At 39.8% G+C, this 15,365-nt stretch overlaps 1 protein-coding gene and 1 non-coding gene across 2 annotated transcripts; both read right to left on the bottom strand.

Annotated features, from left to right (window-relative positions):
- Positions 1-2,162: 2,162 nt before the first annotated feature.
- On the bottom strand, positions 2,163-3,304 carry LOC106355863. Its single transcript, XM_013795738.1, has 2 exons — positions 2,865-3,304; positions 2,163-2,817 (listed from the first exon to the last, which is right to left on the bottom strand). The coding sequence occupies exons 1-2, from the start codon at positions 3,302-3,304 to the stop codon at positions 2,163-2,165; spliced, it is 1,095 nt and encodes a 364-aa protein (XP_013651192.1).
- An 11,843-nt stretch (positions 3,305-15,147) lies between these two features.
- LOC125589357 lies at positions 15,148-15,254 on the bottom strand. Its single transcript, XR_007325546.1, has one exon. It is a non-coding gene; the product is annotated as a small nucleolar RNA R71 (small nucleolar RNA).
- Positions 15,255-15,365: the final 111 nt, after the last annotated feature.

The raw sequence follows: 15,365 nt of genomic DNA, 5'->3' as shown, positions 1-15,365 counted from the left end.
TGGTCCCTCAGTACCCAAACGGATACCATTGAGTTTACCACTTGACTCTGATTGATGAAGAGTCCCCACCAGAGCCCCAGCACACATGATGAATAAAAATGGGGATAATGGATCCCCTTGACGCAACCCACGCTCAGGTCGAATAAAACCATGCGGACTGCCATTAAGGAGGACAGAATACGATACAGTAGACACACACGCCATCACCCAGTTTATCCATTGTCTATAGAACCCCATCTTTTCCAATAAAACCTCCAAGAAACACCATTCCACTCGATCGTAGGCTTTAGACATATCTGTTTTCACAGCCATATACTCTTTGGCGATAGAATCATTCGTACGCAGACCATGTATAAGCTCATGAGCAATGATCACATTATCAGCAATCAACCTGCCACTCACAAAGGCTCCCTGCGTATCAGATATGATCTCCTCTAGCACTGACTTCAATCTCTCAGATAGGATTTTGGAAATAATCTTGTATTGAACAGAGCAGATACTAATAGGACACATATCTTTCATCGACGATTGGTGAGGAATCTTTGGCAGAAGACTGATCTGAGTGTGATTCCAGCCAGATGGTAACACTGCTGTCAGGAAAAAATTGTGAACCTCTGCAGATAACTCAGACCCCACAATGTGCCAGAACTTCTGATAAAACAAACCAGTCAGACCATCTTCTCCTGGAGCACTTGAACCCTTGATACCAAAAGCTGCTAATCGAATCTCTTCATCTGAGACTGGTTTAGTTAGCACACTATTCATATCTGGAGAGACACGTTCAGTGAAGCCAACAAACAGGGACTCTAAGTCATGAAGATTAGAACTCATGAAAAGATCTCTGAAATATTCCACCGCAATATGTCCCTTTGCGCCTTCGGAGAAATGCTCAGTCCCAAACTCGTCCAGTAACATCAATACTTTGTTCCTCAACTTCTTCCCTTTCACGCAGTCATGAAAATATGTAGTATTCTGATCACCTTCACGCAGCCATTCTTCTCGACTACGTTTCCTCCAATAGATCTCCTGGCGATAAGCAGCTGATAATTCTCTCTTCAAAAACCTCATTCTCTCTGCATCTGGAGCATGTAGAGCAATCTCAGATTGAAGCGAGCTTTTAAGTATCGCAATCCGATCCTGCGAGTTTGCACCAGACGACTTTTTCCAACGCGCTAATTCCTTACGGCAGTTAGAGATACGTTCCATGAGGTCCACGCCAACATCACTTCCACCACCAGCCCAACCTCTATGTACAACTTCCTCTATCCCATCCTTTCCCAACATTCTTCTATCAAAGAAGAATCTGCCTCTTCTTACATTTTCAGGTTCATAAGAGAAGCAGACCCTAATAGGACGATGATCAGAAGACAGCATATCCATGTACTCCACTTGAGAGCGAGGGAAAAGATTGTACCACTCGTCATTACCGAAGCTTCTATCAAGTCTACACTGTACCCATACTCTATCTCTCCAGTCTGCCCATGACAAACTATTCCCAAAGCTCCGAAGCTCTCGAAGTTTACAGGAAGAAACCATATGCCGAAAATCCCAAAAAGAAGACTCAGCCCTCACTGCACCACCAGACTTTTCTTCATTATTCAATAATTCATTAAAATCTCCAACCAGGACCCATGCTTCATCCCGGGTAACAGCCAGCGCCGTCAAACGATCCCACACCACCCGTCTTCTAGCAACCACAGGGTCGCCATAGACGCACGTTAGAATTAAAGACAGTGAACCCATGCCCACTTTGCAATCTACTATCCTCTTATCACAAACCAAAATCTCAACTTTAAAATTCTTCTTCCACATCACTGCTAAGCCTCCACTCAAACCTTCAGGCTCCACAGTAACCAAATCATCGTAACCCAAATCCTTCTCCAAACCTTCGATGTAACTTAATTTTTGCTTAGTCTCCATTAGAAATAGAAAATCAGGAAAATACTTGCGACGTATCTCCTGCAGTTCTTGAACTGTCTCAGTGCTTCCAGCTCCTCGACAGTTCCAGCTCAATATGCTCATTGGGATGGCAGCGGCTTCAAACCGGAAGCCACCGTAAGAGAGGTTGTTTTTGATGATTTTGCATCATGATCATCAACACTTCCTACCGCCTTCCTTTTAGCCTTACTGCCAGAGTACTCATCAGCGTTGCAAGTGTCGCCTCAATGAGACTCCTCCCTGATAACCACACCAGAAGGACGCTGCACCACCGAATCACCCGCTTTCTTTCCTGCCAAGCGCTTCCATCGCTGAGGTCGCGTCCCATTCTTATTCCCTGAAGACTTGGTCCCGGAGGAGCGGCCCTCTAAAGATGAGCCAATCCTAAAGACCAGTGGATCACAGGAGGAAGAAGAACTCGACACCTCATTCTCCACAGGAGCACATCTCCTCTGAGAACGAAAACTTAACGGAAGAGAGCCAGTACCGGAGCGAGGATCACCCTTCTGAGGCATACCACTTTGCAGACCACTCTGAAGTTCAAAGCCGAAGACAAGACTGTTATCTTTAAACAGATCATGGCTAATCTTTGGCATGTCAACCCACTCAGGTACACCTTCTGTCAAGATAGACTGCTGAACTCTCACAATCCGAGCTTGGCGTTCTGTAGGATCACTATGAGCGATATACTGCATTGCCATAGCTCTTTCCTCTGGTGGTAGCTCAGGGAACAAAGGCTCAAAACCAGGAGGAACAGAAAGGTACACACCGAGTTCCTGCTGTCCACGGGCAATGACAGTATTGACTACTTTCTCCTTGGAAGAATTTACAGATGCTGCAGCTCGGGGGGACTTGATGTGAAGCATGGGGCAGTCAGGCCTTTCATGTGTTAAACGTAAGCAATGGAAACACCTCTATGGAAACACCTCTTCCGGAGTTTTTCATATTCAAACTCGATCATTACTTGACCACCAGACGGTATATTAAGAACATGTGTTGCTGTTGTTGGGTTCGCAATATCAAGCCTCACCTGAGCTAGGATGAAAGTGTCCTTCTGAGAAACATTTGGATCGTAAGCAATCTCAATAACTTTTCCAATCTTTCTTGCCAGGAAATCCATTGTGTCCAGCGTATAGTAGTTCATTGGAATGTGATGAATCCTCACCCACACATCCACAGTCGACAGAAAAGTCTTCGGCGGGGAAGGAACCCACCTATCTATCAGCATGGTCCAATGGTTGAAAGACCAAGGTCTATCCTTTAACACTGTTTCCATATCATCCTCTCTCTTAAAGACAAACTGGAACTTCTCCGATGAGAGTGCAATCCCTCTCACTCTATCATAGACACGCCAGATCTTCGGCATAGTATCATCTCTGCCATGGGCTGGCAAGATGGATTCAGCAAACGACCAAGAATGCTCAAGGCGTTTTGCTCAAACACTTGGAAACAAGGGTTATCCGGAAGATCGTGTAGAAGCCGGAAAACCGGACTGACATAAACGATAGAATAAAAAACGATGTTAAGGAAATAAACGAATGTAAAAAACGAATACAAGAACGATAAGAAATCGTATTCGCAAAGAGACATGGAGTCGAGATATGATCTCTTTCCTTAACTCAAAATATTCGCTCCGTTAGTGAGACGGGACTGTACGAATATAGAGTCCCAGGATACAACCATGGCAGACGAATCACGCCTCACTCGTGATCGCCCTATCGAACTATAAACTCTACGAAACACTCTCTAGACTTACGTTGAGGGATCTGGTGATTTTTGTTGCGTAAAAACTTAAAGAAAAATGAAGGAGGAGACGAGTTTTTAAAGAAGAGAAGACGAGCCATTTTCCGTAACTAATGCCGCACGTGCGCACGTTGGCGGAAATCTCGCGAGGATCTCGGAGGCGAGGCGTTACGAAACTTCCTCCGCAAGATCTTTTCTCGTTTAAACTTATCGTCAAGAAGAGAGACAGCGTGTTGTTTTTTAAACGAACTAGATGTTGTTTAAAATAAAATGCATGTCGTTTTTCGGGAATTAAATGGCAAAACGTTGAGCTTAACTTGGTCCAAAAAGAATATTCTTATCGGGCCGGAGGCCCTCCACCAAGACCCAAGACCCAAGACCCAAGACCCAAGACCCAAGACCCAAGACCCAAGCCCAAGCCCAAGCCCAAGCCCAAGCCCAAGCCCACGCCGAGCCGAGCCGAGCCGAGCCGAGCCGAGCCGAGCCGAGCCGAGCCGAGCCGAGCCGAGCCGAGCCGGCCGGACGGCGGCGGCGGCGCGCGCGTGGGGAGCTCTCTCTTCCTCTGAGCTGTTTAACCTCTCATGTCATGAAGACATATATATACTCCTCAAAATCAACTCTCCCAACCAATGTGGGATGTTGTTAACTTCATTTCATTAAAGCCAACAAGGCTTTTTATAAGAACCCATAGGCCCATTTGTTTTCACATTTTGCCATATATTATTTGAGCCACTAGGCTAAATAATTAGGCCCAACAATCCCCCACATGAAAAGAAATGACTCTTCTAAAACATATGCAGACTAAATGCAGACTCGATAGACTTTAAAAACTATACTTATTCTAATCTTTACTAGACTAGACAAACTTATCGAGAGTGTTTGCGAAAAATTCACTGTGTTTGAGTTGGTGGCATTTTTAAGCCTTGAACCACTCATAGTTAATATCTGTCGGGTTTACTTTACCAGAAGGTGAACATGATGTCTTGAACCAACCGGTGTTTTATGTAAACCGAGACAACAGGCATAACGCAGCTTCATTTTCTCGTAGAACTTAGTTCTCTATTGTGTTCATTGTGGCCCTGAACTATTCCTGGTTTTCATGAGTGAACTTAGAGAATATAGCCTTGCATTCATTCTCCTAGAAACGGCCCCATTTCACACTCATTAGGTGATTGACCATGAAAAGTATTGAGTAATACCCCGCTTAGAAGCTATGGAATCATTAAAAGCTTATGCTTATCCTTCACACATTTGTTAGCACTTTTATCATCTTAGGAGCTGGGAATAGACTACTTTGTCTCAAGTGCTTTGGTTAGATTCTGTTTGATTTTGTTTTCCCTTTGAACCTACGTCTTGGGATCTCCAGTCATGATAGGTAGGGTTGCCATCAAGCATCCTCATTCGTTATAGGCTTTAAACCCATTCCTTTTGATGATTTAGCAACAACATCTCGTGGCAAACCTTTAGTAAATGGATCCGCTAGGTTGTCAGCCGATTTGATGTAGTCTATTGTGATTACACCAGTTGAGATAAGTTGTCTAATGGTTTTATGTCGTCTTCTGATGTGACGAGATTTTCCATTGTAGAGATTATTCTGAGCCCGAGCTATTGCTGATTGACTATCACAATGTATGCGTATAGCTGGCACAGGTTTCTCCCACATAGGAATATCTTCCAAAAAATTTCTAAGCCATTCAGCTTCTTCTGCTGCTTTGTCTAAGGCTATGAACTCAGATTCCATGGTAGATCTGGCTAACACTGTTTGTTTGGTAGATTTCCATGATATTGCTGCTCCTCCTAGTGTAAAGACATATCCACTCGTGGATTTTGAGTTTTTAGAATCTGATATCCAGTTAGCATCACTGTATCCTTCTAAAACTGCTGGTTCTTTACCATAGTGAAGCCCAAAATCTTTGGTGTAGCGCAAGTAATTGAGTACCCTCGTTATAGCTTTCCAGTGTGTATGACCTGGATTACTTGTATATCGACTAAGTACGTTTACTGCATGCGCCAGATCCGGTCTAGTACAATTGGTCAAGTACATGAGACTTCCGATCACACGTGCATACTCGTTTTGTGAAACCGCTTCACCTGAATTCTTTGTCAAGTGCATTTGGGGATCTAACGGAGTTTTCGCCGTACTATTAGAGTAATTTTTAAATCTCTCTAATATTGTTTGAGCATAATGAGATTGGGTTAAGATAATTCCGTTTGAATTTCTTGTGACTTTAACCCCGAGAATTACATCTACTAATCCCAAGTCTTTCATCTCAAATGTCCCTTTGAGCATGTTCTTTGTTTGATTGATAATGTCTTTATTGCTTCCAATAATGAGCATATCATCTACATATAGACATAGCAAAACATACGCATTTTTGGTAGTTTTGTAGTATATGCATTTGTCACATTCATTATTTTGAAACCATTTGACATCATTGTATTGTCAAATTTTTCGTGCCATTGTTTAGGAGCTTGTTTAAGCCCATAAAGTGACTTTACAAGTCGACATACTTTGTCTTCCTGTCCGGGAATGACAAAACCTTCAGGTTGTTTCATGTAAATTTCCTCTTCTAAATCACCATTTAGAAAAGCAGTTTTTACATCCATTTGATGGATTTCTAGGTCTCTTAAGGCTGCGATTGCTATCATCAGTCTTATTGATGTTATTCTCGTCACTGGAGAATATGTATCAAAATAGTCAAGGCCTTCCTTTTGTCGGAATCCTTGAACTACAAGCCTAGACTTGTATTTTCCACCAGGTTTTCGTGTCATTATCCATTTATTCCCTAATGCTTTGCAGCCAGGTGGTAAATCCGTTATGTAATAAGTATAATTTTGCATGATCGAATCAAATTCACTCCTGACCGCTTCGTTCCAGAATGGAGCTTCTGGTGAAGCCATGGCTTCTGCCAAAGTTTTTGGAACATTTTCTACTAAAAATGCCATTAGGAAATCTTCTCCAAAAGATTTTTCCTTCCGAGCTCTTTTGCTCCTTCGAGGTTCATCTTTTTCTTCATTTTCTGAAATATCATTTATAGAAATCTCGACGTTTGTCTCAGTTTCTGAGTTTTTGTCATTGTCTCTTTCTTCTCGAGTTCGTTTTGAACCTTGTTTTTCCTTATATGGAAAAATATTTTCAAAGAAAGATGCATTTCTTGATTCCATGACTGTATTTTCATGAATGTCTGATATTTCAGATTTATGTACCAGAAATCGATAAGCATTACTGTTATGTGCATATCCGATGAAGATGCAATCCACTGTTTTAGGTCCAATAGTGACCTTCTTTGGTGGCGGTACTGCAACTTTTGCCAGGCACCCCCACACTTTGAGGTATTTATACGAAGGTAAATTACCTTTCCATAATTCATATGGAGTTTTGCCAGTTACTTTGTGTGGAATTTTGTTGAGGATATAATTAGTGGTAAGCAATGCTTCCCCCCACATGTTCTGGGGTAACCCAGATTCCTGCAACATTGCATTCATCATCTCTTTTAGAGTTCGATTTTTGCGTTCAGCAACTCCATTAGATTCTGGTGAGTAAGGAGCTGTAGTTTGATGGATTATTCCATGTTCTTTACAGAATGCATTGAATGGACCATCATACTCGCCTCCTCTGTCGCTTCTAACTACTTTAATAGTTGTTTTAAGCTGATTTTCGACCTCGAGTTTAAATTCTTTAAATTTTTCTAAGGTTTCGTCTTTGCTATGTAATAAATATACATAACAATATTTTGTGCAGTCATCTATGAAGGTCACAAAGTACTTTTTCCCACCTCTAGTTTGTAAGTATTTTAAATCACATAAATCTGTGTGAATTAAATCTAGAGGTTTATTAGTTCTTTCAACACGAGGTGATGGCGTTTTCGTGAGCTTAGCCTGTACGCATACTTCACATTTTTGTTTACTTGTTTTGCATTTAGGAATTAGATTTAAATTCATTAATCTTTGTATAGATTTGTAGTTTACATGGCCTAATCTTTCATGCCATATATTAAAAGACTCAACCAAATAAGCAACTGGCTCTTTCTTATTCATTGAAACTTTTGAAGCTACAACTTTCGGAGGGACTGTCATTACATTCAACTTGACAAGTCCACCCTTAACATACCCTCTTCCCAAATACATCCCATTTTTCCTAATCACGAGCTTGTCCGCCTCAAAATTTGTGGCGAATCCATTCTTGCTGAGCAAGGTTCCCGAGACCAGGTTCTTCCTCATGTCAGGCACATGCTTCACATTCGTCAGAGTGACCTCATGTCCAGATGTCATCTTCAAAATCACATTGCCGCGTCCTTCAATCTTGGAGACTGCAGTGTTTCCCATCTTGAGCTTCTCCTCAGTCATGCTTTTCTGATAGGTGCTGAACATCGCCCTATCGGTGCAAATGTGGGTGGTTGCACCAGTGTCATACCACCATTCCTTGGGGTTGTTGCTTTCAACCATGTTGGCTTCAGTCACCACAGCAACGAGATCCTCCTCTGTGAGATTTGCCTGAGCCTTCTCATCCTTGATCTTTTTGCGACACTCAACAGTCTTGTGCCCCACTTTGTGGCAGTAGTGACATTTCCCCCTGAACTTCTCCACATTCGCATTCGCATTGATTTCAATGCCTTTGTTCTTGAAGTTTTTTCCAGAAGCCTTCAGGGCTGCAGCAGTTTTGGAAGGCTTGGCAGGAGAATGGGCGTGTGCCTTTCCTTTGCCTTTGTGCTCAGCCATGTTGACACTGTGCTCCTTAGCAGTGACCTTGTCAGCAATTCGGTTTCTGGATTCCATCTGAAGCCTCATGATGAGCTCCTCGAGCCCCATCTTCTTCTTCTTGTGCTTCAAGTAGTTCTTGAAATCCGCATAGCTTGGAGGAAGCTTTTCAATGAAGCTGAGAGTTGTGAATGTCTCGCAGATGGACATTCCTTCAGCAGCGATTTCATGGCAAATGAGCTGAAGCGCTTCCACCTGATCCATGATGGGTTTTGAATCCACCATTTTGAAGTCGTGGAACTTTGAGACCACATACTTCTGGCAGCCAGCGTCCTCACCTCTGTACTTCTTGTCCAGTGATCTCCATAGCTCTTTCGCCGTGGGGATCTCACAGTAGACACGGTACAATGGGTCAATGAGACGACCCAAAATGTAACCTTTACAGATGAAGTCGGAATGCACCCATATGTCAACAGTTGCAAGACTGTGGACATCATCAATCCCGTACGGAATCAGGGGCTTGTCCTCCTGGATGAACTTGTCCAGTTTCATCGTTGTCAGAAGAACATCATCTTCTTCTGCCACGTTTTGAAGCCTTTGCCATCAAACTTGTCTGGCATCAGCCCTTGAGTGAACAAGCTAGGTACAGCCGGAGGAGTTTGAACTGCCACCGGACCACTTGCAGTTGCTGATACTGAACCCGTCTGATAAAGACCAGCACCGAATAGGCTACGGCGAGTGGTTTCATCAGCAGCATTTCCCGCAGGGAGGATAGTGCTCGTTGTTGCTGCAGCGGTTGTCACGCCAGTTGCATCAGTTGCTGCAGCGTTGAGTGGAGTCTGAATGACATCTGTGGTGTCAATGGGGGTGTTGTTATCGTTTGTCATTTTTCTGTAGAGAAAACATGAAAAACCGGATTAGTACTCCATTCAACAAATAACATATTATTTTAAAGAAAATAATAGTCTAAAATCGATGTTCATTTTTGGTATTTGAACCAAATCATATCGATATAAGTCTGGAAAAAAAACGTTTTGCAAACTCGCTTAAAAGCGTTCGCAGAAACCATTTTTATAGACTTAGAATGTTTCACAAACTCGCTTAAGAAAACGGTTACTGAAACGATTCATGTATATAACGTTTGAACAATGTATCAACATTTTGCGAAAATGCTAGAAAGCAATCCGCAAAGCGTAATGAAATAAACCAGAAACGTTTCGCGGAAGTGCTCTAAGGCAAATCGCAAACACATTTAGGCAGACACGTTTCGCGGATAAGCGTATAGCAAATCGCAAACATCGTTGTGAGATAAGAACAAAACGTTTCGCGGAAATGCTAGAAAGCAAATCGCAAACACGGTTCCAAAACCCGTTTCTATTAATCGTTTATCAACCCGATTAAAGCTTTAAACATAAAGCGATTTTGAGTTAAGATTGTAGAAGCCGGAAAACCGGACTGACATAAACGATAGAATAAAAAACGATGTTAAGGAAATAAACGAATGTAAAAAACGAATACAAGAACGATAAGAAATCGTATTCGCAAAGAGACATGGAGTCGAGATATGATCTCTTTCCTTAACTCAAAATATTCGCTCCGTTAGTGAGACGGAACTGTACGAATATAGAGTCCCAGGATACAACCATGGCAGACAGCGTGTTGTTTTTTAAACGAACTAGATGTTGTTTAAAATAAAATGCATGTCGTTTTTCGGGAATTAAATGGCAAAACGTTGAGCTTAACTTGGTCCAAAAAGAATATTCTTATCGGGCCGGAGGCCCTCCACCAAGACCCAAGACCAGGCCCAAGGCCCAAGCCCAGGCCCAAGCCGAGCCGAGCCGAGCCGAGCCGAGCCGAGCCGGCCGGACGGCGGCGGCGGCGCGCGTGGGGAGCTCTCTCTTCCTCTGAGCTGTTTAACCTCTCATGTCATGAAGACATATATATACTCCTCAAAATCAACTCTCCCAACCAATGTGGGATGTTGTTAACTTCATTTCATTAAAGCCAACAAGGCTTTTTATAAGAACCCATAGGCCCATTTGTTTTCACATTTTGCCATATATTATTTGAGCCACTAGGCTAAATAATTAGGCCCAACAGATCGATTGGGTCATCATCCTTCAGCGACATCGAGCGAATAGCATCCTGTAAAGACTCCGCCATTTGCGTCGAGGAGGAGGAGCACGGTGGAAAATTCCGGGGGATCGAGAGGGGTAACAGGGGGAGCAGGTCGGCAGTCAAGATTCGATACAGACCATTAATGGGGCAAAATTCAGCATCGAATTTAAGGGAATTCATCGTTGATTGCCAATCACGCTGAATTAAAGGCAGCTACAAAAGTAAACTAGAGTGGATTAAAGGAAACTGGAATAATGGAGAAAAGGAAAGTCTGTAAGAAGAAGAAGAAAATAAGATCAATGAGAATAAGAAATAATAAAGTCCCTCGGTCACGATCAAGTAGACGGTACAAAATCAATTTAAGAAAACCCAAAGAAACCAAATAAGGCAATAAACCTAGAGAGAAAAAATCGCCTTGACACGAAATTAGTTCCAACTATGGATATTATTTGTCTGAATAACTCTTTCTATAAGGTCATTTTCACAATTCGAGAGACGGTATTGCGATATCGTTGTGCTTTCTTTAAGCGTTTTTTTTCTTCCCAATGTTAATAGGTATGTTATTCATTTATTATTTCCTGCAATTAAAAAAGAGTTTGATTATGTATTAGATATTAATTGTACTTTTTCATCATTTATATATTAACTTTTCTAAACTTGAGCTTATGACTATAAAGGAAGAAAATATATGTGAGACTTCCTCCTTTTATATTTTGTAGTCTGGATATAAGAACATAAAAGAATAATATCATAATGGATTTTTCTCCTTTATAATTTTATGATTTTATCTTTATTCTTGATATCTACATAGTGTTATCAGATTATGTATTTTTACTAAATTATTATTTACTGACTAAAATTTTCACCAAGTCAACTTATAGTAAATTGTAAGTTTTGTATTTGTTGTGTCTTGATATTTTAAATTTCTAACTGATTTTGTAAAATCTTTTTTATTAATTATGTATTAATAATTATTTGTGTTTTATCATTTACTTAATTTTTTTTAGTTTGAACTTGTTGACAAAAAAAAGAAAACAAATTTCATTAGATTCACTCTTTTCGTTGTCTTAGGTTTAATGAAACATGAAAAAAAAATTTAAACTTATTTTTCTCTTTTTTGGTCTAATGATTTTTTCAAATGATTCTTCAATTTTGTTTTTTCTTTTGCATTATATCATGTAATTTTCACCAAATTATTATGTATTTTCAATCAATTTTATTGTTTTATTATATTTTGTTAGTTTTTCCTAATAATTCTTTCTAAATCTATGCTGATTATATTGATTAATTTTTGGTTGTGCTTTTCCATCCTTACTTTTTCTGTTATAAACTTAACCTTGGTGGTAAAAAAAATTGAAATTAATTTTCTTTTATTTTCGTTGGCGTGAATTTGATGAAACGTAAAAAAGACCTAGTGTATATGGATTTTTTTAATGAATTTTCTCTACTTAGTTTTCGTAATTTATGTGTTCAGATTATATTATGTATTTATTAAATTATTATAGATTAATATAAAATTGACAAAAATTTTGATGGGGTTGAAAGTAAAATATTTATTAAAATGGATTTTTGGATTGTTATATGTTTTGTTATTTGGTTTCAATCTTAAGAAAATGAAAATTTTAGGATAATTAATTTTAAGAAATTGTGCTTATGTTCAAACTTTAGATAATATTTTGATGAGGTAGCTTATAGAGAAGAGACTTCACTTTCTTATATATATATATATATATATATTTAATATGCCTAATTGTGTAAAAAAATTATATGAAATTATATGGTAATATAAGAAATTATAAAAAAAATTATCACAATTTGTTTTACATATTGCATTGCGAACAAAATAAGGAAACAAATAACCTGAAAATCAAAAAAGTCAATCATTAATAAAAAGAATCTTGGGATTTGATTAGTAGAGCTTTTACAAAGGCATAACGTTCTTTGTCATCGAATCAATTTTTCTACAAAAACATTTAGAGAATCATTAAGAAGATGAAAATGTTCTTCGAATACTATTTTCTATGCATTTAAAATATAAAAAATTAAAAACATTACATTATTAATTATTTTAAATAATATGAAATATTGCTTTTATATAAGAAAATAATTTTAACATTAACGTTTAAAATTAGTATATTTATCATTAAAAGGTAATATTTCAAATTAAAAATATAATTTACCATATATATATATATATATATATATATTAAATTTATTATAATTTAATAAAATATAAAAATCTAATATGTATATTATATATATACATTTCGCTTCACTAAATAAACAAATTATATATCTTATTGATATACCAGTTACTTATAAATATTTTATTATAATTTTAAATATATGATAATTTTATTATAATCTTAAATATGAATCATTTACTGATATAACAATCACTTATAAAAAATTTATTAACGAAATAATAAAAATTTTACAACATAATTTTACTGCTTTGTCATCACCTCTACCAATTGATATCTTGCATATTTACATTGTTTTATCCATTCACCCATGTGCATTTTGATCATATAGACTAAGATTTAGCAATGTTTAGGTTGCATTTTGCATACATGAGTCTTTATCAGGTATTGGAGTACCACATGGAGTTCTTGGAGGCATTTGGGTGCATTTGGAGCTCAAAAGAAGTGTTTAAAGCGATCAACGGACGAGCAGCGCACCAGATCGACCTCACCGGAGCGACGCCGTGAAGTCGCTGTAACGCACATCCCGTAGCGATCCAGCCAGAGCGACATGGAGAGGTCGCTCGCGTTTCTATCGTGAGACACCCCTTCTCAGAGCGACTTGCCAGAGCGACGCTCTGAGGTCGCTCGCTTTTCCATGGCGAGACGACACAAAACGAAGCCCGGAGCGACCTCTCAGAGCGACCCACTGAGGTCGCTCCCGAAGTCCGGAGCGACTTGTTGGAGCGACACACCAAGGTCGCTCGCGTCCTCTCGTCCGGAGACACCAAAGTCGAGCATCCTGGAGCGACCCCTCAGAGCGACCTACCGAGGTCGCTCCCAGCCAGAGCGACCAGCTCAAGTCGCTCGCGTTTTGACGGGGCAAGACACGAAGAAGCGTCGGGAGCGACCTCCTGGGAGCGACTATGCTAGGTCGCTCCGCGTGTTTGATTGGACGATTTTTATGTTATTTCAGGGGCCTTTTGGTCATTTGTTTTATTGTTTTTAGTTTGCAAAAACCTAAGTTAAGTACTCTTGGTAGCCACCAAACAGATGATCTTTTGATCTATTGAGAAATACACAAAAACTCTCTTGAGAAGTTTATCTCTTGGATTTTGATTGTTATGTTCTTGTGTTCTTGTTGATTTCTTATCTATTTCTCTACATGATTAATCTGAAATCCAATATTGGTTTAAGAGGAATCATGGAGATTAGTGAGTAATCACCTTTTGAATTCATGGGTTAGGGAGATTAAGGGTGATTAGGTTAGTTCTAGGATGTTTTAGTGTAGATCATTCTTGTCCCTTGCTAGTAGAGTATTCCTAATGCATCTTCTGAGTTGGCCACTCAAAAGTTGATCAATAGGCATTTCCCACCCGAAATGTGTTTGATGAAATGCCTGAGACAATTCTCCTAGGCTTTTAGTATACTTTGCCAAAGACATTTGTTGTTAAAGGTGCTAAAATAGCTAATAGACTTATTTGTAATGATTGCTTTCATATTATTCAAACAAAGACATTTGATGTTTGAGATATGTTAGTAAATGAGCATTCATCTAGACATAGAGCTTGCTTAGAATTGTGTCTAGGCTTAAGGTAGATAGTTTGATTAATCATTTGTTATCCTTAGTTCGAAACTTGATCACCCAAGGTCTAATCCCTATGCCCATGAGTTCTCTTTTCCCTTAGTCAAGAAAATAACATTCTGTTATTGCTTATTAGTTTTAGTCATAGCTTAAAACTCATCTAAATCATTGGTTGCACTTAGATTAAGTGAGTACTTGCATTCTTGGTGCTTTGATATCCCTCAGAACTGGTTCGACAAACACTATACTACAACATTTGCCTTAGGAGCCTTGAAAACTCTTAACATCAAATTAGCGCCGTTGCCAAATTCTGAGTAGATTGAAACATTGAGATTTAGTCACTTGCTTAAGACTAAGTCATTTTAAATTTTGTTTTGTTACTGATTCTTCTTCTTCAGAGCTTTAGAGAGAGAGTGTGCTAGAGCTAGAAGAGAAGAAGAGCAACAAGCCCACTTGCAGGAATTGGACGGTGATATGGCAGATCCACAACAAGGGGCAGAACACCAACCGCAGGCAGCTCGACCCATTGGTACTTATGACCGGCCCAACATTCATGGTCATAGACTGGGAATCCGAGCACCGGCTGTGGCAGCCAACAACTTTGAGGTCAAGTCAGGACTCCTCAACGTGATCGAGAACAACAAATTTCATGGCTTGGCTTTAGAGGACCCATTCGATCACTTGGACAGGTTCGGCAGCTACTGCGGGTTGTCAAAAACCAATGGTGTGTCAGAGGATGCCTTAAAGCTGAAGTTATTCCCTTTCTCTTTGGGGGATAAGGCGCGTCGGTGGGAGAAGTCTCTACCCAGCGACTCTATCACCACTTGGGATGACTGCAAGAAAGCATTCTTGGAGAAGTTCTTCTCTACTTCAAGAACTGCTAAGCTGAGAAATGAGATCTCCAGCTTTCAACAGAAGGGCTTGGAAGGATTCAGTGAAGCCTAGGAGAGATTCAAAGGCTACCAAGCTCAATGCCCTCACCATGGTTTCTCTAAGGAGAGCTTGCTCAGTACCTTCTACAGAGGTGCCCTTCCTAAGTACAGAGCCAGATTGGATACAGCTAGCAATGGGTTCTTCTTAGGAAGAACTGAAGATGATGC

Source organism: Brassica napus, chromosome C6 (assembly GCF_020379485.1).
Source record: "Brassica napus cultivar Da-Ae chromosome C6, Da-Ae, whole genome shotgun sequence".
Classification (NCBI taxonomy): domain Eukaryota; kingdom Viridiplantae; phylum Streptophyta; class Magnoliopsida; order Brassicales; family Brassicaceae; genus Brassica; species Brassica napus.
This window is presented reverse-complemented; position numbering and strand designations above follow the sequence as displayed.

Bases quoted from the DNA above. Each gene is read 5' to 3' on its own strand.
- LOC106355863 (XM_013795738.1), bottom strand. From the start codon at position 3,304: ATGCCGAAGATCTGGCGTGTCTATGATAGAGTGAGAGGGATTGCACTC. The intron at 2,818-2,864 runs GTGTTTCCATAG...AACACATGAAAG, and splicing joins TATGAAAAACTCCGGAAGAG to GCCTGACTGCCCCATGCTTC.